At 40.3% G+C, this 26,299-nt stretch overlaps 1 protein-coding gene across 2 annotated transcripts in view; it reads left to right on the plus strand.

The window, feature by feature from the left end:
* Positions 1-200: 200 nt before the first annotated feature.
* TP53BP2 (tumor protein p53 binding protein 2) overlaps positions 201-26,299 on the plus strand; it is a gene marked incomplete at both ends in the record, with an annotated part of 61,843 nt that continues 35,744 nt past the window's right edge. The window contains 2 exons of one of the 2 annotated variants that reach the window (XM_084253803.1): positions 201-227; positions 24,805-24,952. In XM_084253803.1, the coding sequence (XP_084109929.1) occupies positions 201-227; positions 24,805-24,952 (175 nt within the window). Of the gene's footprint in view, positions 228-24,804; positions 24,953-26,299 lie in introns of those variants that run through there. The other variant, XM_084253804.1, reaches the window with a different exon arrangement.

Genomic DNA, 26,299 nt, shown 5'->3' on the forward strand with positions numbered 1-26,299 from the left:
GACAAAGCCGCGTCTGGGCCCTGCGGGGTGGCCCGGGGTCGGGGCGCCCCAGCCGGGAGGGAGCCCCGCGGATCGGCGGGCCGCCGCCCTCCGCCGCCGCCCCGCAACAGGTTCGCCGCCGCCCGGCGCCTCGCGGCGCCCTCTCTCCGCCCCGGCCCGGACGCCTCCCCGGCGCGGGCCCGCGAGCCGGCCCCGCTTCCATGCGGTTCGGGTTCAAAATGATGCCGGTAAGCGGGCGGGCCGGCGGGCGGGCGGGGGGCTGGTCGTCGCCGCGGTCCCGCGGGTCGGGGGCGCGGAGGGGGCCTGAGCCCGCGTCGGGGGACCGTGCGGGGGTATTTCCGGGGTGCGGCCGCGGGTCTTTCCTCCCGACCCCTCGCCCAGCTCGGCGCGAGAAGCGGGGAGACCCCCACGCAGAGAAGGGTCCCAGCCACTGCTCCTGACTTGGTCTCACAGACTCTCAAAACTTTTCCTCTCTGACTGAGTCCTGGCATTTTGCATTTCTTGGCGGTCAGAACTGGAACCCTGTTATTTGCTTTTTTTAAAGAAAAAATATAAACAAACTTTGCAGGCGTGAGCTATAATATACATACTGGAAGACGTGCATGCCGTTTCTTTCATTTCAATTAAATTTCATTTCAGCCTTGATAACTTCAGTAGCTGCCAAGTGGCGCGCTCTCTTTCTGGATTTTTTTTTTTTTTTTAATGGTTGCAGCCTTTAAGTTTTGGGTCTCGGTGAAAAGGAGGCGGCGCTGGCTTCATGTGTTTCCCACAACACAGCTCTGCAGAGCATCAGTGAGCTCTCATGAGGCTCCTCAGGCTTTGACATGGCCACTAGGCCACAGGTGAACTAGCCAGGTCTGAGACATTTTTGGAATGTCTTCTCTTCAGCAGTCGCAGAATTTGGAGGGTGTTGGTGGTTCCTGTAGACTTTACTGGCTTCCTTCCTCCAGGAATGGTACTGGTACTGGAACTGAGCAGAGCCAGGGAAAAAGGGATGACCTGATGGGTGTGACCTGACCCAGGCCTGCTTAGGGGTGCAGGGCATGCCTCAAAAACAGACATAAAGGGAGAAACAATAACAGGGTTTATTTACAGGTAGTGAGAAAATGGAGAGCTAAGAGAAGTAGAGTGAGAGAAAAAGAAGTGGGACATTCATAGATTGGCTGGTAGCTGAAGCAGTCTTTCCTACTGTTGTAGAGCAACCCCGATACAAAATCGGGTGCCTGACTGTGGGTCCTCACCCACGCGCTTAAAAGGACTTATCAATGCTCTATTGCAGGCACACGTGAAAGGTTAATAAAAGGTTTATTTACAAGGGAAGGGGAAATGAGGAAATGTACAGCTCTGGGAGAAAAGTGGGAGACAAAGTTTTAAATGAGTCCTACCCGATCCTCAGATCAGGAATCCCAAAATGGCGCTCTCACAGTTGGCCACCAGCCAGGAGCGGTGAAGCCGGGAGGCGAGCGATCGCGAGCCAGAGAGCGAGCCCAAGGCCCACGTGTTTGGTTTTTTATATCCAACCTGGCTGCCCAACTCCACCCTCATGTCCCAGCCACCCTCCCTTGGTGGTGATGGGATTTGTCTTTCCCAGAGTCTTGATGGCTTTAGTCTGGAGTGGGGGTGGAGTCCACAAAGCCTGTATAGGATTAACTCAGGACATCACTTCCCCCTAACACTACCTGGGATAGTCACCATGGTTTAGTAGCCAGGGCCCAAACAGCAGATGACTATGGCAAGATGGCAGCTTGCTGCCTCAGCAGAGTAAGCAGCAGCCACGCCACACATAGAAGATGGCAGCCGACCTGTGGAGGAGAGACTGGAACCCTCTTTACATGTGGAGGAAGCCAGTCTCTTGTGGAGAGGGCCAGGCTGCTGAGGATGAGAGCAAAAGCCAGGAGCTCTCTGCCAGAGACTGCTTGGTGTAGCCAACTGCTTGGGGTCAGAGGGGATGGGGGGAGCCTGGGCAGCCCCTTGAAGAGGAGACCAACAGCCACAGGAAATGGCACTGTCCAGCACTGAAGAGCCAGGAGAACCCATGAACAACTTTAGAGTTGGCCACATGTGTGCCAGCTTTTTAAATTCCCTTGCCCACTCCACTCCACCCCCTTCCCAGGAGCCCCCTCACGGAGGAGATCAGGGGGCAGAGTTCTGACCAGGGTGTTGTACCCCCTCTCCTTGGGATGTGGTGCAGTGCTGTGCAGGAGGCTTGACTGCCACCCGAGAACCCTGAGCATAGGGCTCAGCCACACCAGACTTCCAACAATTTCCCCGCTTTAAATTTTTGTCACCATTTCTATGATGATAAAAGTTAGATGTTTGGATGCTGGGATGCAGCCTTAGAAGACAGTTTCTACCAAGGTTGCAGTGTATTCTAAGGAACTGGTACTATATGTCATAAGGCACTGACCATGCATAGTCACTGTGGCCAAGTCAGTTGACCATACTTTTGGGTTTCAGAACAGTGTTGAGGTGACTCTTCAGAGTTTGGAAAAAAGGGGAGGTTTGCATTGGGGTTGGATTTATTTGCATGTTGCAGGAAGAAGAGAATCCAAGAGATAAAGATTGGCGCAGAGCTACAAACATGGAATCGTAGAATTTACTTATTTATTTTTACATTTATTTATTTATGCATATAGGAGTTGGGATATAGGCCAGAGGTTTGGGGAGATGAGAGGATTCACTAGAGAGAGTGGGGAACAGAACAGGCAGATTGACCGAAGTACACTGCTGAGGGGAGCAGCCGGCGAGACAGGAGAGGTCTGCTGCATCATATGGGTTACTCCCTGGCTGGGGATCAAACTTGTGCTGTAGAGGCTGCAGATTGCTTCATAGTACTGTGCTTAACCCCTTGCGCCACCAGGGAGGCCCATGGAATTGTAGAATTTAGATGTGTTCAAAGCCTGCTGGAATGACCATATTTCCAAGACCTGATGGAGGCCAGAACTCAGAGTAGATGTGGGTCCTATCCCTTGAACAGATATCATATGACAGTGGCAGGCTGCATGGGGAGCCTGATTCAGAGAACCCCTCATTCAGAAGATACATACTACTATTTCTGGAGTAGATCAGATCTATGGAAAACACCATTGATTACACAGTGGGACCCACCGTGGTCCCCAGACCTGGACTTAAACCTGTTCTTCACCCCTCCACTCAGTACAAACCAGAGAATCCATGGTCTGCCCAAGTACCACCAGCTTCCAACACTTGAAGTTCCATTCAACTGCAGGAGCCTGTCTGCCTAGGTCCGTCAGCACTGTCAGCTAACTCAGGGTCTTGGAGAAGTAGGGGGTCTCTTTCTTGCTAATTTCTCTTGAAACAATTTCCACAAATACTACCACTTTGAAATAACCAAAAATTAAAAATAAAACAATTGATGAGATTTTTTCAGAACTATAGAATTTAGTTTATATCATTGTATCAGAACATATCAAATACCTAAGAAGTTTCACGTAAAGATTTTGGAACACCACTATTAATACCCATGCATATGCTAAGGTTAAACATTTCCTTCAGATGATAGTGCTTCCCATTAAGTTCTAATTTATGAGATAACTCCAGTAGGTCAAATTCATTGAATGTCTTTCACGTGAGGAAAGGGAGAGATTTTATTTTAAAGATTTATTTATTTATGCATACAAAACCTGGGGTATAAGCCAGAGGTGCATGGAGGTGAGAGGATTCACCAGAGAGAGTGGGGTGCAGAACAGGCAGATGTACTGAAATACACTGCTGAGGGGAGCAACAGATGAGGCTGGAGAGGTCTGCTGCGCCATGTGGGTTTCTCCCTGGCCTGCGGAGATCGAACTCATGCTGCAATGGCTGGCTGCAATGGCTGGCGTTAGCTTGATGGCGCTGTCTTTAACCCCTGAGCCACCAGGGAGGCCTGAATGGGAGAGATTTTTATGGAGTCCCTCAGAAGCTCCACTGAGTTCCCATGACGTTTCCTCTGATCAGTCAGACACAGGATTGTCAGCGTTTCCTAATGTAGTTTTCCAGAAAGTTTTGTCGTAAGTATGAGGGGGGAAAAAAGCCATTTAGTTACCCAATGTTGACAATTTGAGTTATCACAAAGCTAAGACTATTCTTAGCCAGTACAATGCAGACAACTAAACTATAACCTATTATCTGAATTTCATAATGGGAATTCTTAGCCTTAAGAAAATTCCCAACTCCCATTTTTCCTGATGTTTAAAGACTGAAGCAGTCCGCCTTGTGCTGCCTCTTCTGTGCAGCGTTACCGAACACAAATGGCACAGGTTAAAAAAAAATTACTCTCAGTAGTACAAGTTCAAAGATATACATGTTTTAACCCAAACCATTGAATTCCAAATTAGTTTTCACGTTAAACAAAAATTATCCCAGATCATGGAAGCTCCTGAACTAGTTCCCATTATATTTTTGAGCTTAAGATTTCTATAGGTGCTGTCTATGCCAATTTTTATATCTTTCAGAGGCCAAAATAATTAGACATAAAGGAAAAGACACATAACATACAGACACAGACAGCTTTCTTAGTTGTCATTTAACTCATGTGGGATATCTTCTACAACTGCAGTTTTACTCATATTTGCAATGACATTGAGCACTTTTGTTTGCTTCTTTACAAAAACAAGCCCTAGTTGACTGAGGCTAGATTCTTTTTACTGCCTGACCGAAGGGCAGTTTGACTTACATTGAAGTAGTAAGGCTATTTGTTTACCTCAACCATACGTTTACCTGCAAAACAAACCAAAACAGTCTGCAAAAAAGGAAAGTAAAATAGACGCGTATACAGAACCCTCACAAAAATCGAAATTGTGAAAAATTAAAAGCCAAAATCAAAACCAAGTGAGACTTCGGAAGGGAAACCAAAACCAATCCAAACAGATCAATAATCAAGGAAGGTTCAGGCCTCCCCTGGTGGCACAGCGGTTGAGCACTGGGCTGTGAAGCTGCCCGAAGCCTCTGCAGCGCAGGTTCGATCCCCGGCCACTGGCGAGGGTCCCACATGGGGCAACAGACCTCTCCTGCCGCACCCGCTGCTCCCCTCAGCAGTGTGTTTCATCAGTCTGCCTGTTCTGTTCCCCGCTCTGTCTCTGGTGAATTCTCACCCTCCTGCGCTTCTGACTGTACCCAGTGCTCATATAGATAAATAAATAAATCTTTAAAAAAAATAATCAAGGAAGGCTTATAGTCATCTTCATTATCTCAGGGTTTCCAGTGTTTATTAGGAAGTCAATTCTGGGACATCCTGCAACAAGCTGAAAGAGGAAGGAAGAAAAAAATTAAGTTTTGTGTTAAATATCTCAGGTCTTTGACAGGTTCATAAATCCAGTGAGTGTGTGTATTAGCTTGTTTAACTCTCATTTTGTTCTGCTTCCTTCCTAGCATCCTCTTTACTCAGGACATCAGGGGATGGGGTCTGGACCACTGTGCTGTGCTCCTTTTCCTATGCCAAAACCAGCTGCCCTGCAGCCCTGTGGCACAGGGCTCCCTCCCCTGTGCTGGTGGCTCCTCCAGCAGCACCTCTCCCACTGAAATAGGATCATCTTGCAGTCTTCTGGCATTTTCTTGTGGCTTCATTTGACTAAAGAAACAACTCTCCTTTTACTTTCTACTGTGTGTAGAATGAAGTGATATAAAGTTTGCAGGCACAGAGGCAGAGTATAATGTTCTGCCCCTTGGTCCCCGCTTTTGTCATTATGGGAGGATGTCCTAAACTTTGAAATGCTGGACCAACTTAATAGAGTTGATAATTGAATTTTGGTATTCTGGGATATTTTGTCCTGTCAGGGTTCAAGGAATTTTTTGTGTTAATAACAGTGTGCGTCCTGTTTTAGTTTAATACTTGGTTATGAAGTTAGTTTTGTGATGTAAATGTCCAGTATTAAAATATGGACCACAGATAAGGGTGAAGGATTTCGTTTATGATTTTTATTCCTTAGGTTTACATTTCTTTGTTATGAAATAACTTTTGCAGATTGTAATTTTTTTCTAAGAATAGTAGCAAGTTAATATTGGTGTTCATTGCAGTATGATTTCTTTCTTAACGATCAATTTTATGTCATGGTATATCTATCCTTTGGGCTTTCTTGTGAAAGTTTTCCTGAGTACTTACCAGATCATCAATACTTACAAAATGTAGCTCTTGAGACTGTATTTAATTTTGCAGTATGATTCTTACTATTGCCTTTCTAATGTCAGAGTAGAATGTTAACACAAACACAACAGTGAGGTGTGGTAGCTTATGCACCAGCTTTGAAGCTAGACTAACTCTCCTCAGTTACTGCCCTATATGACTATAGGCTTAAAAATTATTTGTCCCTCAGTTTTATCATCTGTAATGGGGCTGCTAGTAGTACCTATAAACTTGCTTTTAGGGTGATTGTCAGGGTTGGAGTCACTGTTTATGAAATAGCATGTTGCCTAGTTTGGATAAGGTGCTAGATAAAAACTACTGAATTGCAGTATTGGTTAAGCTGAAGATTCTTATGTATGTGATCAATAAAAATAGGAAGCAGTTGTTCATTGGTAACCTCACGTTGTGTATCTGTATCTTGTAATATTTGGGGTAAAACTGTTTTCTTAAACATATTAATCATCTTTTAATGTGTTTGAATTTTTATCCCAGTATGTGGCAACGTTTTGTTTTATTACTTTGAGAAATTCAGATCAGTTTATCAGGAAAAGCATTATGTTTATTTTATTTTATTTTTTTAATAAATTTTATTGTTATATTCCCCATACAATTGCAGCCCCCCATTCTGACCCCAGTCCCTCCCCTGCCGCCCCCGCCCCCCTAAAAGTGTCTCTGGTTCATAGTTGTTTGTTGATTTTGATTTTCACTTTCTTATATTCATTTTCCTGGTCCCTTATTTAAGTTTTCTAGATTCCTGCTATGAGTGAGACCATCCGGTATTTTTCTTTTTCTTTTTGGCTTATTTCGCTGAGCATGATCCCTTCCAGCGCCATCCATGTTGCTGCAAATTGCATGTGTTTATCTTTTTTGAATGCTGAGTAATATTCCATGGTATATATGGACCACATCTTCTTGATCCAGTCATCTATTTTTGGGCATTTGGGTTGTTTCCAAAGCTTAGCTATTGTAAACAGTGCTGCTATAAACATAGGGGTGCAGGTGTTCTTTGGAATTGATGTTTCTGTGTCCTTTGGGTAAATACCTAGGAGTGGAATTGCTGGATCATATGGAAGCTCTATGTTTAGTAGGTCCAGAAATCTCCACACAGGAAAAGCATTATGTTTAATGTGAAAAAATGGGTCGTCCCAGAATATAGAAAGTTATCTTGATAGGCTTTTTTTTATTGTGGGTGTGTGGGTGGGTGGGGGTGTGTGTGTCTCATCAAAATGCCCATTGTAACCATTTTTAAGTGTACAGGTCAATGGCATTAAGAATACATTCCTTGATTTCCTTTGGATTGTATTTTGTTAAAACTGTGCAAATAGGTTGTATCTGTGTGTGCTCACTAAATGGTAGAGAATCGAGTAATTTTATTTCATGTGGGACGTGAAGTGATAATTGGGCCCAAAACCAGAGGGGAAGAAGATGCATTTTAGTAGCTAACTAAGAATAAGTCGACAAGACAAGAATCACAATAGGGCTAATGATAGGCTATTGCAGAAATGGGTGTGATAATTATACTCATTTTCACATACCTGCCAAGTTAGTATCTCTGGTTCTGTGCTATTTCTACAACTTGGTGAGGAGTAACTGGTTAATCTTTCATAATTGACACCTTACTTCATAGAAGGGATTATTTGCAGTTTGGAGTATGGCATTTTAGTGAGCCACTATCAATGTGTTTGATTATCAAATAAAGGGGCATCATTATTAGAAGCAGAATTTCGCAGCTACTTAAAAATTATATCAGATTTTTTCCCCATTTACTTTCATTTTATGAAGTATTATAGTCAAACAAAATATTTCTAGGAGTGAACTTAGCTAACTCTAAAAGCATTCTTTGCTCATTTTAGATAATAATTCTATAAAATTTTCTGTTCATAACCTGCTGCTGCAATGGTAAATAAAAAAAAACACAACAACCTACCACAAAACCACACACAGTATTCTGTACTGCCACATGGAAGGATACTTGATTTTGCCTGTGTTTCTCAGTGACGGAAGTATGTGTGCTGTTCAACTTGTTGCCACCAGCCACCTGCAGCCACCACACTTAAATATGGCCAGTGGGAACTGGAAAAAAAATTATATCTATTAGCCAAAATTGCTTGGTGACCACTGTATTGACATAGTCATTTTGATGAAGTAGCACAAAGAAAAACTTAAAAGTTGAATCACATGTTTGCAGCTTCACATTTTACATTGATACTTTAAAGTGAAATAATAATAGCTTTATCCCTGATGACACAGAGAATAGGTTTTCCAATTATTTAGGTTCTGTTTAAATGAATTTTATCATTTAGCTCAAATATGGATAATATTATCAAAAAGTTAACAGTTATTTTAAAAGCTCAGTTGAACTGATCATCCTTTAATTTTTAAATTTGTCATTTTGTGTTTCAGTGCCTCAGGGGAATTAGAATTATTTCTGGTCATTTCATGATGTTGTAAAATTATATCATTGTTTGAGCTTTGTTGGGGTGTTTATGACAAAACATGTGATATTATAGTATCCCCTTTAGAAATTTGATGCCTGCTCAGTAGGATTTACATAATTCTAAAATTTGTAGAAAATTTAAAAATTTGTAAAACCCTGCAGATCAGTACCTTAACTTCTGCTAATATACTTGTATTATTTTCATGTAGAAGCCTGGATTTGTTTGTCTGTTTCTCCAAACTGAAATTATATTTTGAAATTATAAAGCTTTCAAGTTGTAGATTTGAAACAGTGTATTTATATGAGTATATTATGTGCTGAGAGAATTCTTTTTAGTTTTTGAGTAGTAATATAGCAGGTAGGGTTATGTTTCATTCCAGAATAATGTTTAAGGTAGATTTTCTGTCTTCATAGAAATTGTAATTCTCAGACTGTTAAACAGATCATCTATTTTTAAAAATGTGCAAAATATCTCACATTTCCTGTGCCATAGTGAGGTTTGTTGCTTTGTGACTTCCGCTAAATTAATTAAAAGCTGAAAAGCATTTAAAAATTACTGTATTTTTATTTGTTTCAGAGAAACCGGATTTCGATTTTATACAGGCATTTAATACATTAACTTAAAGAGAATTTATCAGGAAGGGATAGTGGTAGGTCATTATTCGTACTCTGCTTCTAGGAAGAACAGCTTTCCCTCCTTTTTCATGATCCTTTCCCCCCAACTGCAGACAGTAAAAACAATAAAACAAAACCCCCTTTTCTGGAGCTTTTAAGGGAATCTATAGACCTCTATCTCCTTTGGTAATGGACCAGTGTGTGGCACTCCTTAAAAAGTCTTTTAAAGCTAATTAAACACCAGGCTGTGTTTTTCTTGCTTTGGTGTTGACCAACCTCTCTTCAGCCCAGATAAGGACAGTGCATACCAACAAATGTTGTTATGACTTGGTGTCATGTGTCCTAAACCTCTTGCTAGCTTTCTCTACTCACAAGTATCACAAAGAATTAGGAGAGTGAGATATAAGAATTTAGGAATCCAAAGTGTTTTCAGCTCATGCCATGTCATCGTCAGACATTATTTAAATAATGACTTTTTGATGATGTGCTAGAACTGAACAGCCCATCTTTCTTTAATCAGATGTAAATTGAGAAAAGAAAATGTGACAGAGTATATGAAATGTATACTTATGTTGGAGTGGTAGGTGAGACATTAAAATTTTTAATTTTATTGGAGCAATCCAAGAAGAAATTACAGTCATTAGGAGAGTCTTTCGAAGCACTAAGTATTACAGAGGCATTGATTTTAAAAAACATTGTTATACTGTCTCATCACAAAGATAGTGAAAAATGCAGATTCTAAACATAATTAGATCATAAACAGGATAAGAAGCTTCACAGACTCAGCAATGGTGGTCATTTTTTTAGCTTCTTTTCTACATAAAATTTATCCAAAAACAAAGACTAATTTGAATAATAATAGAACCAGATTTTCATTGCAAATTGCTGTTTGGCTAGTAAATACTGAGCCTTCACAGTTATTTTTCTAGAAATACATTTATAACTTGGTATTGCTCTTAAAAATTTCAAATATTTCAACTAAAAATCCCTAAGACACAAATAGTAGGAAACCATAATAAATAAGCTATTATAGAATACCACTTTAAACTGCTTGTGTAGATTTTGATTTTTACTTTATTATAATTAGTCTTTTTCCTGGTCCCTTATTTAGGTTTTTGAAATTCCTGCTATGAGTGAGACCATCCAAAAAGCAACTATAAACCAGAAACACACTGCAGTGGGTGGGGAGGATTAGGGTCAAAATAAGGGGGCGTGGGAATTGTATGGGGACTATAACTAAGATGAAAATGTGTACATTCTGCAAAAATGAAAAATGATGTAAAAAATATATAAAACAAAAAATAAATTACCAGTGTAATAAGAAATGGTTAAGAGAGCTCACTGACCTACCACAGTGGGATGAGCAGTTTCTATGACAGTGGGGTTAAAAGCCCTGCATGCTAATTTCTTTCCCAGGGAAGGTGAAGAAGTTTCTGTGTCTGACACTGTGCCCTGTGATTTAGGTTGCTCATTCCATTTAATCCTATTCTTTACCCTGTGAAGCAAGTCTTCTCTTTCTCATTCAACAGATAAGGAATTTGAAACTGAAAGGGTTTCAGTAATTTACCCTTGGTCACTGAACAGAAATGAGACAGGAACCAAGTCCACCTGCAGACAGGTGTACTGTTCAAGATAGTAACACCTAAATTAGAATATTTTTATATAATTGACAGGACAAATAGTGGCTATGTTCTTTTGGCTAATGATAAGTTTAAATACTGCTTTTCAGAGCGTAACTATGATTATTTATGAATTGAAAAAGGAAACTGGAGACATCTTCCCATAGTTAAATACAAACTGGATGAGAAGGTTGTAAATAGTTCTTAGCAAGTTGATTTGGAGGTGATTACTTCACCGCATGCAAAGAAATGTTCTCTATCTCCGATACCTCCATAGACACCTCAGCTCTTTCACTTCAGTGGGAGAGCAAAGGGGAGTGAGAATCACCTGTATGGGGGTCTTTGGATAATCTTTCTTTAGATGATATCTATCGATCTCTTTGTGTTTTTATTCTAACACCAAGCTGTTTTAATTAGTATTGCTTTGTACTGTAGTTTGAAGTTGGGGTGCATGATACCACCAATTTTTTTTTTTTTCCCTCAGCAGCGTTTTGCTATTCTGGATCTTTTGTAGTTTAGAATAAATTTCATAATTTCTTTTTGAGGGAGTTTTATGTCTGTGAAAATGCTGTTGGAATTTTGATAGGGATTTCATTGAATCTGTGTATAGCTTTAAGTAATGTAGCCATTTTAACGATGTTGATTCTTCCATTACATGTGCATGGGATGCCTTTCTATTTCTTTGTGTCTTTTAGCATTGCTTCACAGTTTTTGGTGTATAGATCTTACACTTCTTTGGTTAAATCCAAGACGTTTAATTCTTTTTTGATGATACTGTAAATGGGATTGTCTTCTGATTTCCCTTTCTGCTTGTTCATTATTTGCATATAGAAATGCAACAGATTTTTGTATATTAATTTTGTGGCCTGCAACTTGAATGCATTCATTTATTATTTCAAATAGCTTTTTCTGGAGTCTAGGATCTTTTCCTATGTATACTAATATCACCTGCAAATGGTGATAGTTTTACTTCTGTTTTTAGTTGGATACCTTTTATATCCTTTCCTTGTCTAATTGTTCTTGTTAGGACTTCCAACAATATATTGAATGACAGTGGGGAGAGTAGACATCCTTGTCTTGTTTTTTATCTTAGAGGAAAACGCTTTCAGTTTTTCACCATTGAATATGGTGTTGGCTGTGTGTTTATCATATATGGGCTTTATTATGTTGTCTCTCCTCTAATCTTTACCCATATCTGCTCCCTCAGTCCATTCAACACATTACTTCTCTGGTGGTCTTTCTGAAACTGAAATCTGTTTCTTCCCTCTCCAGAATTCTACTGACTCACTTCTGTTACTTACAATATAAATTCCTTAGTCATATATAAAGTGTCTTTTTCTTTTTTAAAGATTTATTTATTTATGCATACAAGAGCTGGGATACAGGCCAGAGGTACGGCAGGTGAGAGGATTCACCAGAGACACAGTAGGGAGCAGAACAAACAGATCGACTGAAATACACTGCTGAGGGGAGCAGCGGGTGAGGCAGGAGAGGTCTGCTGTGCCATGTGAGTAGCTCCCTGGCCGGGGATCGAACTCATGCTGCAGTGGCTGCAGATAGCTTCATAGGTTGTGTCTTAACCCCTTGTGGCACCAAGGAGGCCCTGTAAAGTGTCTTTATTTTCTAATCCAGTGGGTTTCAGCTTTTTTGTGTCAGTGATACACTTCCATAATATTTAGCCTCACAGTAGAAGTGACAGAGAGGCTCAAGGCAGAGCAAGCTGGCATTTCAGACATAACCCCGCTATGGAAGAGGGGTAAGTCTACTGGGCTTGGCACTGGGTACAGGAGCCTCTTTTACCCCACTACTCACTGTACCTTCCTGGGCAGTCGTGTTGCCTCCAGGTTACATCTTCCTCTTACAGAAAGTTGTGCCCTTTGCATGTTGCTGTCTGACCTGCTCTCCCCTGTCTGACTTTGAACTCTATGTATGTAAAACAAGCTTTAGATATTGAGACTTTTGCAGCACATCTTAGACTTGGGGGTTGAAAATGGACCTACCCTTCCTGCTGATGTGGCCTGATTCCTCCATGTTTCAGCAGTTTCAGGAGCCATGGTGACAGCAGCCAGGTTGCTTCTCACCTCTGTGCCTTTACCTGTCATGTTTCTGCCTGATGGTCCCTTTCCTGCTTTTCTTAGTCCGGTTCAGTGAAAGGGAACTGAACCTCTCTATTTTTTCCTGTTCTCTTTAGACGTCCTATGTACCTCCACGAGTAAGTTCTCACATTGCACCTATTGTTCATAGTGTTCTGTGTGCTCGTAGGGCGTGGGCCAGGCCTTTCCTCTGTTTCCAGCACTTCACACTGTTTGACAAGCTGTAGGGGTTTGATAAATATTGTTTGAAGAAATGAATGCATCTTCTGTTTTATTTTCTCTGGTGAGGATAGTTCTTACCCGTGGACATTTATATCCATTGCTGGCTTTTGAGCTTTCTTAAAGATTTTCCCAGACATAGTCATTGGAAATGGATGAACAATTCTGTAGCAGAGTGTGAGGTGGAAAGGAAGTAGGAGCCATGGGTTGGTTATATTCCACAACATCATGGGTGGACTTGAAAAATATGTGCTTAATGAATAAAAGTAAAAAATAGAATGAAATGTATAATAGTACTTACAAGTAAAATAAGACATGCCCTTGAAACAGCAGGGCTCAGTTTAGAAGAAAGCATACTAACATTAAGCTTACAGGATGTTTGGGGTGAGGAATTAACTATTTAAATGCATATTTTTAGTCCTTTTGCTTTATGCATTGTTTGTTTATGGCAGCTGTCCAAAGTAGAGTAGCCTAAGGTAAGTTGGTTTGGAAGAAATATTCAGCATTTGAAACCTATCTAAATTAAGTTTTATGTGTAGTTGATGATTTGAGGCAGTGACTATGGAACAGATAATTTAAAATAAATTTTGAAAAAAATAAAATAAAATAAAATAAATTTTGGGTCTTAATATTTCTTTAACTGAATACAGATTCCCTGAAATTCAAAACATAACAATGATAAATACTAGTGTTTATGAATCTGTGATGCTTTGATATTACTAGTGAATTTAATATATATCTGTGCTATACAGATTAATGTGCACTGTTACTGTCTCAGTGAAACAACTAATGCTCTACATTACTTAAAGCAGATTATTCAGAAACCTTGGCTCATATTACATTCCTGTTTATAATCCTCTAATGCAGTGATTCTGAAACTTTAGTAGGAATGTAGGGGCCCCTTGCCAAGAACTTGTGATTCAGGATGGCCTGGGTGTGCTAGGAATTTCTATTTCTGGACACTTACTTCTGATAAGTTGTTGGTGCTAATGCTCTTGGTCTGGAGACCAGACTGAGAACTAGTCTACTGACATTTCCCTTACTAGAAAGCCTACACTTCTTCACCTGTGTGAGCTAACCTCTGTTTACCTCTCTTGTGCCTCATTCATGCATGTCTGTGTTCCTGATATGCAGGCTTTCTTTTCAGCAATGGAACAGACAAAGATTATTCTCATTTTAGGACCTCTGCATGGAATCCCTTCTCCCAGATACTTCAGATGGCTGGCTCCTCCAGCCTCAGTTCAGATGCCTTCCCTTGCAATCATGAGCATCCACCCCTCTCACCTTCACATTCTCTGACACTTGATATATACCAGGCTTGTTTATTAGTCTCTTTCTGCGCCAAAGAGTGCAAGCTTTCCATCACTGTATTCCCAGTGCCTAAACTGTGCTTGCATTGTAGGTGCTCAGTAAATCAGAATGAATGAGTGAAAGATGTTGAAGTCAACAGAGTTGGATAGTCCATGTGTGATGAACTTTTTTTTTTAACAGAAAACTGCTCAAGTTGGTATTAATTTCATGTGTTGTTGATTCCCAAATTGTCCTTACTTGCTCTAGTGACCAAGGGAATGGTTTACGGTGTACAAAAGTACACTTGAGTATGATTTGGAATTTTGCTTTAAATAACTTAAAATGACTGGTAGAAACTGATGGACTGATACTAAAAATAGCCTATGATACCGGCCAGGGAGATTCCCACATGGCACGGCAGACCTCCCCTGTCGCGCCCACTGCTCCCATCAGCAGTGTATTTCGGTCGTCTGCCTATTCTGTTCCCCACTCTGTCTCTGGTGAATCCTCTCACCCTCTCGCGCCTCCAGCCTGTACTCCACCTCTTATATAAAAATAAATAAATCTTAAAAAACAAAATAATAACAACCCTAATAGAACAAGGGTAGATATAACTCATGGTAATTGATGAGGATTTTAAAACGCAGTTTAATGGTCTCGAGTAAACTCTAGGCTGGAGAAACAGCCCAGAAGTCATACTGAACCTCCTTATAAGCGCTGATCCTCCACTAACTATAATATAATCAGGTTGGTCTGATCTTCAAGGAGGCCACTCCTGAGGGAGACATCTCCCTGCCCCCTACCGGGGATGCTGACTTACATTGAATTGGGGGACTTGTAGGGCAATCCAAGCAATCCAGCAGCGCAGTGGTGCAGGAAGGTGGCAGCCTAGCACGTGAGAGTGGAGCATCCCAATCTGGGAGCCAGATCAGGGACTGAGGGTGCAATTCCTGCCAACAGAGCAAGCCCCGGAGCACACAGTTATGTGGAGCAGCAGGCAGAAAATCCCAGAAAACTGGATAGATCAGCATCTTGTTTCCAAACCCCTCCAGCTTGTAAGACTTGATTGCCTGAGAGTTTGAGATTCAAGGAAGTTTTGGTTGATACCTTTTAATGACATCCCCTTTCTAAATCACATTGTTAAAAGAGGTGTTTAGGGTTACAGGAAGTCTGGGAGCAGCAGCATCCGCTTCCAGAAAGTCATCTGGTGCTTTTCTTCACGAGGGGCACAATACAAGTAGTGGTGTCCATATCCCTCTGAGATATGGAATTATTACACACGAAATGCTCCAGACTTTTCTCTGATCTCATGCCAGCATTATTATCTGACTGTCCGTGTTCTGTGAGGTTAAGATTTAGGGAGGATTTATGTCACTCTTTACAGATTGTTCATTTTTCTTTAAAGGATCATTTTCCCTCATTATTTTTTAAGGGTTTTTAAGTTTTTATAAATCAAAACTATGAAGGTGTTTTGCAAAGCTCAGTTTTCTTTCTGTGACAAGGAGCATCTTATATTCTTTATTTTCCTGTGGAACTTCACAAGTTTATTATTTATTTTATTGAAGTAATATTGGTTAATATTTGTAATACAATTCATATAATTCTCTAAATCAAAGGAATAGACTGTTGTCTGACACAAAGTAAATTTCTTGTAAATGTTCTCAGTGTTTTGATATTTCTTCCTGGAAGCCTTCTGAATTTTATAATTTTTTTTTTTTTTTTAAGATTTACAAGAGCTGGGGTGCAGGCCAGAGGTGTGTGTGGGGTGGGGTATGTGTGTGAGAGGATTCACCAGAGACAGTGGGAGCAGAGCAGGTGGATTGACTGAAATACATGGCTGAGGGGAGCAGCGGACGAGACAGGAGAAGTCTGCTGTGCCATGCGGGGCAGCTCCAGGTCGGGGAATCGAACTTGTGCTGCAGTGGCTGCTGATACCTTCATAGTTCTGAGACATTCATTGTCCTGCAAAAATGGAGCTCTTAAAAATAAATCTGTGACCCATTCTTTTAAGAATATCTGTGATCTTGAAATTTTGGAAGGGCAAGTCTTCATTTGCACATGACTTGGGTATTAAATTATGTAAAGGTTGCCTGGTACTAATTGATCCCTGGGTCTTTCTGTTCAGATGCATCACCTTTAGAGGTAGGAAAAAGATTCATTTTGAATTAAATCTTTTCACATTTGTTGATTATGGTTTGCATTAAGTGTGCTTTTAAATGGTAAATTACTGTAAAAAAATATTAGCATTTAGATTTTAAAAATTTCAAAGTGACAACCACACCTACTTGCCTAATAAGGTTGATTTTGTTTGTATATCAATATACGTCTGCTCACATGTACATTGATTTTAAATGGCTGTAACCTACAACTTATTGCTGTGCTTTCTAGCTTTATTTTACTGTTTTTCTAACATTGTTTATACTTTTAGTAGCCGGGTCATAGACCTTCTAGAAAATCTGTTTTAAGTTGACTTTATTTATTGTATCAAAACATTGTAAATGTTTTAACATTCCTAAGTTGCTGGCTATTTGGTTTTTCATCTTATGTTTGTAGGTCTAACACAATAGTGAAAAATCTATAGGCAGTTAACTTTTTTTTTAATTTCAATTATTTCTTTGGGAAATAAGGTCACAAGATACACACATAATTCTATGGCTTTTGATATGTGCTTCATTTTGCTTTGCAAATGGGATTTTTAATAATTTATAATACTACGATCATGTCTTTGAATGAATTAACCTTCCTGCGCTCATCTCTGTTGGATCTTATCTTTTAATTGCAGACTAACTTAATAGTTCTAAGTGGTACCTCATCATTTTAATTTATGTCTTATTTCCCCATATTTTAGCATTTTGTATTGTCTCTGTATTTCCCCATATTTTAACATTTTGTATTTCCCCATATTTTAACATTTTGTGTTTCCCCGTATTTTAACATTTTGTATGTGATCTCTGTTACATTCTCTGATCTTAAATATACTCTAGAGTTTGTTGTCAGTTTGATCCTCCTTGTAGCTCTACCATAAAAAATGAAGTTCCTGATCCATAAATTGGAAAGAAGTTAGCATTCTGATGTATATCCAGTCACTGAGAGTGGCTGATCTGGAATTCACAATTCCCAGGGCCATCCCAGAGGCTATCTGTTCTTTGCCATCTAAGCTAGCTGGACACTGAGCATTTGCACAGGCCCAGCCTTCACAGCCCTTGCACTGGGTGTGTAGGTTCATCTGTGCTGCCTGGTGTGTTTTGATCTCATTATTGCTGAGCTCTTCGTGATGAAAATCATTTACTTCAGAAGTTTCCAGGAACACATTTGTACCTCTACTCAGTGAGAAAAACTGAGTTTCTAACAGCCTCTCCCAGAGGACTTAACTTTAGTGAACCTCATTTTACTTGCTTCCATATGGGAAAGAAGCTAATGAAGCCAAGACCATTTTCTTGAGACTATGGTGTTTTAAAAATATATAGTGTCTGGCCTCCCCGATGGCGTAGCGGGTTGAGTACAGCACTGTGAAGCTGTCCGCATCCTCTGCAGCACAGGTTCGATCCTCAGTCAGCCAGAGAGATGCCCACATGGTGCAGCAGACCTCTCCTGTCTTGCCCTTCAGCAGTGTACTTCGATCCATCTGCCTGTTCTGTTCCCTGCTCTGTCTCTGGTGAATCCTCTTCACCCTCCTGCGTTTTTGGTCAGTACCCCAGTTCTTGTATAAATAAGTAAATCTAATATATATATATATATATATATATATATATATATATACACACAGATACATGTATATATATATATAGAGAGAGAGAGAGAGACAGGAAATGATGGCATTTTGGATGGAAGGTGGCTACAGATTTTCTTAAATTTTCTTCATGCTTCCCATTTAATTTATTTCTCTGCTAAACCTTAGTCTACCTTAGGTCACATTCTTTTTTTTCCATTTCACCATAGTTATTTCCACATAATTTAGTGGCAGATTATTCTCTAACTTTTTTCATGAGTAAGTTTTATCTCCTTTAAGAGACTTTTATATCTGGGGCCTCCGGTGGCGCAGCAATTGAGCACTGGGTTGCAAAGCTGCCTGTAGCTTCTGCAGTGCCGGTTCAATCCCCAGCTGCGGGGCGAGGGTCCCACATGGCGCGCAGACCTCTCCTGCCGCCCGCTGCTCCCCTCAGCAGTGTACTTTGTCAGTCTGCCTGTTCCACTCTCCACTCTGGCTCCGGTGAATTCTCTCACCCTCCTGTACAAGCACTGTACCCAGTGCTTGTATAAATTCTCTCACCCTCCTGTACAAGCACTGTACCCAGTGCTTGTATAAATAAATAAATAAATCTTTGAAAAAAAAAAAGAGACATATCTCTTACATAGTAAACATAGAGTGAGCCTTTTAAATTGTGGTATAATTCATATACCACAAAATTTACCCTGTAAGTGTACATACCAGTGGTTTTTAGTATGTTTACAAAGTTATGTAGCCATCACTACTAGTTCTAGAACATTTTCGTCACCCCAGAAAGAAACCCCATATTTCTTCAGCATCCCTCTCTATCCTACTAACCATGGCAATCAGTCATCTGCTTTTTGTCTTTAGGGATTTGAATATTCCAGACATTTCCTTTTGTGCCTGGCTTGTCGTTTAACATAAAAATTTCAAGGCTCATCTATATTGTAGCATATGTCTACTTCATTCCTATTTGTGGGTGAATAATACTCCGTTCTGATGGAGTGGACTTTGAGTGTACAGCGAGTGCTTGTTAGTGGTCTCTGGCTGAAGCTGAGGAACCTGCCAACCCAAGAAAAGCACTACCAGACAGAGCTTTGTCTTACCTGTCTCACAGCAAGAATCCAGGAGAGTAGTAACATGTAAGAATAATAATAGCACCTGATGTTTATCTATTCTTTATTGAATCCTTAAAAAATCGATTTTATTATACAGATGATATGTATTTGAGAAAATTTAAACATAAATAATTTCCTCAAAATTTACTTCATAATGCATAATGTTATCACCAAGGCATAGCTACTGTTAATTTGGTGGATGTAGTTTCTGTTTTTTTTTTTTTTAAGTGTGTATTACAATATGCATATCATATTGTTCCATTTGTCTAGTAGGATATATGGTGAATATTGTTTTGTAACACAGTGATCAAAAATCAGAACTGTAAATTTTTGAATGTTTTGTTACTTATGCTTTTCCTTTCTAAAATGTTTTGTTAATACATTCTGGAAAGTTCTAAGATTTAACAGTTTCATTTTTTTTTTCATTTAAGCCAGGATTGTTGTTCTCTGAAGAACTTAGTTGATAAATTTCTGTAAGTAAATTTGTCATCATGCTGATAAAAGTCGCTTTCTCAAAACAAATGCCTCTTTACCTTATTTTTATTTTATCGTTTTATTTTATTTTTTCTAGGGAATTGAGTGTTCTTTTAAAGAATTCTTTGATCATTTTGGATCACAGTAGATTTGTAAAACAAAGATATGGAAAGCAGCAATGTAAGGAAAATGTGTGCCTGCTTTTCTTCATGTTAACATGATAGGTTAGTTTACCAGCCCTTTTTTCCCCTTATTTTTTGGTTTCTCTTCCAAGTAAGATGAGAATTGGTATTTATTGAGAAAATGCCTGTTCTACTTCCTCTATAAAACTTTAAATAGTTTTGTTGTATGTAAATGATTACACTAATGTCCATTATTGTGGCCAGATTATAACTTAAAAAGATTTTAAATTATAAGTATAAATGATTCTTAACCTTTATAAATTGGGAAATACTTTTGTCTTTAAAGAGCAGATGAAATGAGTTTAAAAGATTTATTTTAAAAGGTGTGATGCCTTTATTTACTTCTAACCATAATTTTCTAGGAGGGAAAATAGCAATTTCAGATACTGTGTTCTCTGTGGTAGTAACTGGGAGCAGTGGGTAGGTCTTCTCCACCCAGCCTCTTATGAGGGACCATAAGACTGTCCCTCAGTCACAGGAGAAGTGTCAGAGTCATAGCTTAGAGCTACCCCTCCTAGGCTTATTGTTGCCACTTGTATGGTGTTCAACTCAGAAATCATCAAACTTGATAAATTATGTTTGTGTTTAAAAAGGAAGTGGTCACTACAACAAAGAAAGGAAATAACCACTACAACATGAGGGTGGCCTTGGCACTTTGGTCATGCGAGTGTGAAGTGTTTGTGGGAGCTCCTGACAGTGCTCTTCTTGTGTGGGGCACTCTCATCTTGAACACCACACTGGAGGAAGGTGATAGCCAGAGATAAAGATTCAGTGTCATCAATGCCATGCTCCCTCCTAGTGCATTACTGTGGTCCGTGAAAACCTTCTGAAAAAAATTCCCATCTTGAAGTAAAAACAAAACACTCCTTCTACTCTGTGTCTTCCTTCTGTGGCTCCATCTTCTCTGCCTTGTGTTTAAGAAAAGCACCTCTGAAGAGTTACCTGTGCACTGTCTCTGTGCCCCTCCTGCAAGTTCTCCAGCCTGTTCCAACCAGGCTTTGATCCTCATTACTCAAGCAGTGCTTGTCCAGACAACCAACAACCTCTCTCTTGCCAAATCTGGGGATCAGATCTGAGCCCTCATTTCTGAGGCCTCTTAACGCTTTGACTCAGTTGAAACCCTGTCTTAACTTGGTTTCTGGTACACCACACTCCTCTGGGTTTTTTTGTTTGTGTGTGTGTGTGTTTTTAAATTAGGGACTTTTCTGTTTCCTTTGCTGGATCCTTGCACGGTGTGGGACCTGTGAATGTTGTCTGACCAGCTCAGAGCAGAATCCTCAGCATTCTTTTTGATCTCCAGCTGTTGCTGTTCTCCTCCAGTCTTAAGGCTTTAATAACTCCATCTGCTCATCTCTTACTTTTATCATCTCAGTCAGACTTGTATACTGAACAGCCTCCTCCCATGTCCGCCTGAGTGTCTATAGGCTTCTCCCTGTCCTGTAGGCCCTGTTCCGCCCTCCTCATCTCAGCAAATTGCGCCACTGTTTACTCAGTGGCTGAGACAACAACCCGGGTCACTGTTAATTTCTCTCAACTTTCATGTCCCACATCCTGTACAAAAAGCAAGTTTTGTTGGCTCTACCTTCAAAATATTACCCAAATCCAGCCATTTGTTTTTTACCACAGCCTGTGCTGCCATTATATCTCATTTAATGTGCTACATTTGGCCTTCTATGCCTGTCCTCTTACAGTCTGTTCACCTAGTAACCACATGAATAACTTCTCTTCCCTGTTCAGAAACCCCCTGTGTCCTAGTGAGGGGCAGGTGTTGGTGTGGACTGGTCACAAGTCAGCTAATCCAGAACAGAACTCCTGTCCCTTCTTCTTCCTACCCTCGCCCCCCACAGCTACCACCATCATAAACCAGGCACCCCTGGGGTTCCACCTGAGATGATTCTCCTCATCCATTGAACTGTTGACCCCTCACACACCCCTGCCCCCCACAATCATTTAGTCACTAGCTCCTCTCTTTCCTATTGAATCATCCTTTTTTCTTTGTCCTCCTTACTACTGCCTTCATCAGGTCCTTCATGTCTGAATTGCTAACTTATAATTTGTGGGTGGTTGTAAAGATGTTTGTTGGCTTTTACTCTGACACCTAGGAACAACTGAAATAAATGGCAGCTCTTCAGGAAGTTAAAGACTCTTATTTTGAAGATGAGGAGGCTGAGAGAGCCTGAGAGGTGACCTTACTTCCCTAGGTAGGGAGTCTAACTAATTATTAACAAATCTGGGGATAGAACCCATACTGCCTGCCTGGGAGTCTGCATAAATGCCACATTGCTGGCCCATCCTGGAAGACTTCAGTATAATTACTAAAATCACCACGGAGCTAATCTTCAAGCCTGAAAGGTAGAAATAGGGTCAGCTCATGCGCTTGCTATTCATACCAATGTTAATCCTGTGGAGTTTGGGGAAGATAAGTCTTAAACAGAACACATCTCTCATCCTTCTTACTTGTAATTCTACTTTTAAATACACGAAGCTGTTGTTTTCCAGGAAGTTAAAGACCAGATCCCTATTAAAGTTTGGTTTACCTTGACTATAAAGAGCATTTCTTAGTATTTTTCTGTTATAAGGAATGCCTCAAAGAATAGATGGTGGGTCAGAAGAACAGAATTGTTCCCTGACCCTTTTGTTTCAGCAGCCAAATAGAGCACTCTCTCAGTCTTTTTCTTATGAAGAGAAAATAATACCTGGTCTGCTTATCTGAGAGCATAAGCTGCTCAATTAATATGTGTGAAGATTTTCTGAAAGATGAAGTACACAAGGTAAGGTGGCTATTATGTGTGTTTAGTATCTATACCAAACATTAAATATTTCTGTGATTTCATAAGCCCTTCTAAGTCTCCTATTTACTATAAAGACAGTTACTATTTTTGACATGATAAACATCAAAGTTTTGGTTTGGGTGGCAAGTATAAAGAAAGTGCAGATTATTTATCTGTTAAATCTGCTGTGTAGCAGGGCTAGAGTGGCAGCAGGCTGGAATTCATGAGCTTCTTTACTTTAACCTTTTTATTTTGTTCAAGTGATTTTGTTAAAGCTTTGTGATTTTTGTGTAACAGCTTTAAAGCAGTCTTGTTGGTTAAGCTTATGCCAAGAACTATGTATCTTTACACTGTACGGTTTATGGGAATGTGAAAAACCTGATCTAAAGCTTCTGAGCTTATAAGGGGAAGTTCTGCAGTTATTTTAATACATCATTTATTGTGTCAGCATTATCCTCGATTTTAATTTTTCTGGGTTACCTTCCAGTTATCTGGATTATCTTCTGTGTTATATGTGTGTGTGTGAGTTAAGAAGTGGAGACTTCAATTGCCTCAGAAAATAGGGTTTTTGTTCTGGTAGAAGCTAGAAAGCCCTAGGGGCCGACTCAGCTACTTTCTCTGGGTGCGTATCTTGGTGCTCTGACCAGATTCTTAAATTTCTCAGTCTGATTTCTCAGCTAACTTCCTGTGATCATCTTTCTGATCAGTTGCCACCTTCCCCCCCCCACCCCCCCAAAGACCCTAATACAGATTTCTCAATTACAGGGTTGTAGGTGAAGATGCATAAGCTGGAAGGGAAAGTTGTATGGCTGTTGCCAGGCTTTGTGCTGTTAGGTGATGCTCTTGTGTCATTGTCATTGTGCAGATCCTACTTTGATCTTTTGTGGCCGAAAAACCCAGATTTTTCTAAGGGCTTCGTATAATCTGATTATTTTTACAGATTGTATACTGGTGCAAAGTTTATATTCCATAGCCTTTACATTCTTTTTTTGAATGTACAATTATTGCCACTTCTCTTCTCTCAATTATTGCCACATAGTTCACTTCTCTCTGAGGGATTACGCTTTCTTTTTCTCCTTTTTTTGGGTAAAAATCCTAATGCATACTCATTTGGTGGAGTAGGTTCTGCTGAGTTGAATGAGTATAGGAGTTTGTCTATATACATTGCCATTCACACTCTGCTGTTTCCCTCAGTTTCTTTAGCAATGGGAATAAACAGAATTTATTTTTGTAATTTAGTAGGTTTGAAACTTTAGTACTTCAGTAGCAGTGTTTTTAAGATATAGTGCCTGTTTCTTTCCCCCCACTGGGAGAAGCACTGTTCTTTTTTTTTTTTTAAGAAGTGGGGTACAGGCCAGAGTCGTGGATGGTGAGAAGAGTCACCAGAGAGTGGGAAGCAGAACAGGCAGATGTACGGAAATACACTGCTGAGGGGAGCAGCGGGTGAGACAGGAGAGGTCTGCTGCACCATGTGGGTTTCTCCCCAGCAGGCCTGGGATCTTGAACTCGCACTGCAAAGACTGTGCGGACAGCCTCACAGCACTGCGCTCAACCCCTGTGCCACCAGGGAGGCCTGGGAGAAGCAGTGTTAATGAGTTTTAGATTTAAATCTATTGTTTATATACAAGGTCACAGAAATTTTATCATAACAGCCAATTATTTCTAATTTACCTTATTGATGAAGTCTTGTGTTTTAAAGTAGGTGTTTAATTTGATTAAACCATTTTATGTTAAAAAATGCAGTTTTTGAACAGGTAAATATGTACATGGTACAGATATTAGATTTCCTTCTATGTTGTGTCCCTTATTTCCCATCCTGCCCTAGTTACCCTTACCGGACTTGGGTATGTGTCTGGCACATACTAAGAACTGTGTGGATATTTGGTAAACAGTATAGATAACATAGATAAAATTAAAAAAAAAAGATTTAATAGCCTGCTTGTATGAACCAGTTGTATGTGCTTCATGGGTCCCCAAAGGGGGCAGAGATCCAGTTGGCAGAGCTCCAGACCCGTCCCTTACTTGGGCCCAGGGTCAGCCCAACTATTCTGTTGTACATTTTCACTTGGACTGAGATTTGGTTTGGGGAAAAGAATCTGAGGTGATCAAGTGAAAACCACGCATGTGGTAATGACTGTTTCTCTTTTTGCTTTCAGATGTTTCTCACAGTGTACCTCAGCAACAATGAGCAGCACTTCACAGAAGTTCCAGTGACTCCAGAAACAACCTGCAGAGATGTGGTAGATCTGTGCAAAGAGCCTGGCGAGAATGACTGCCATTTGGCTGAAGTGTGGTGTGGTTCTGGTACGAGACCCAGGCAGCCTGTGCTGTGGTTACACCATCATTCATTGTTGTTGGTTTATAGACATGACACTGTGACCCTCATGTTTATCCAAAGCAGACTATAGAATAGCTTGTCCATCACACACTCATGTTCCTTTTCTTTTTTTTTTTTAACTTTTACAAAGTGTCTTTATTTTTATTATTATTTTTTTAATTTTTAAAGGCAGCCGTGTTCTTGACCTAACTTCGTTGCGATGTAGAAAGTTGTTTTTGCTATTTTTCTGTAATACAATGAACATACCACAGTAGAAAAGGTGAATTAGGCAGCTGATAAACCAGATGTAAACTTCTGGTATTTTATGGTCAAATATATGGTGCTCAAAAGCACTTTTTGTATGCTTACATAAGTAAGTGTTGAGGCATCCTGATTGTGTTGTCTTCTGAGTGTTTGTAAGTTTTCAGGGAAAGCTGTTCACTATCAAGTGGTAAATCACTTGGTGGCAGAAAACATGGTCATTTTTTTAAAGGCTTAAGTCAGTCACATGGTATGAGTCTTTGGAGCTCTAAAAAGGGCAGCTTGCTATCTCCTTGGCCTCATAGGAGTGTGTAGGTATGGGAGTAAATTTTCCTAATTTTGGTCTTGTTTCTCCACAGCCTGGTTGAATTCTCAGTTTCCTTTCTTACTCTACTTGTGCCAATGTCTCAGCTTGAGCTAGATACTGGGGTCCCATCATTCATGATTTCTGACTTCACTTGAGCCCCCACTTCTTACCAGGCAAATGCTCCTGCTCATCTTTGACTGCCTTCTCCACAGTCGGTGTTCTTGTGACTCCTCTGCACTCCTTGAGTTTTACTTTTGTTTCCCTTCACAGAGGAGCTAGATCAGACTACTTCCATACAGAAATCAAGTGATCAGTCTTTCCTACATGAAAATTTGACAGATTGACTGTCCTGCTTCAATACTTTAGTGGCTTTCTTTCCATTTATAATAAAATCCAAATTTTTGTGAAGGCCTATAGATTTGTTGTGGGTTTTTCTTCTTTGCTGTCATCTGGAAACCTTTTCCTCCTTGTCCCCTTCTATAGGTTTTTTTTATTGTTCCTGAATCAGCTTAACTGCCTCCCCGTGAGAGCTTTTGGTACTAGTTGTTCCCACTGCTTCTCTTGCTCTCCCTCCAGATTTTATCACTGCTGCTGCTCCCAGTCATTTGGACTTCAGCTAAAAAGTCACCTTCTTGGAGAAACTTTTCCTGATCTTCCTGCTAAAGTAGCCATGAAACTGTGTGTTGTATCTTCCTGGTTTAATCCTCTGCGTAACATGTTATGCTGATTTTTTTTTTTCTGCATTTATCAGCTTATTGCCTCTTTA

The sequence above is a fragment of the Talpa europaea genome (genome assembly GCF_964194135.1).
Source record: "Talpa europaea genome assembly, chromosome: 14".
NCBI lineage: Eukaryota > Metazoa > Chordata > Mammalia > Eulipotyphla > Talpidae > Talpa > Talpa europaea.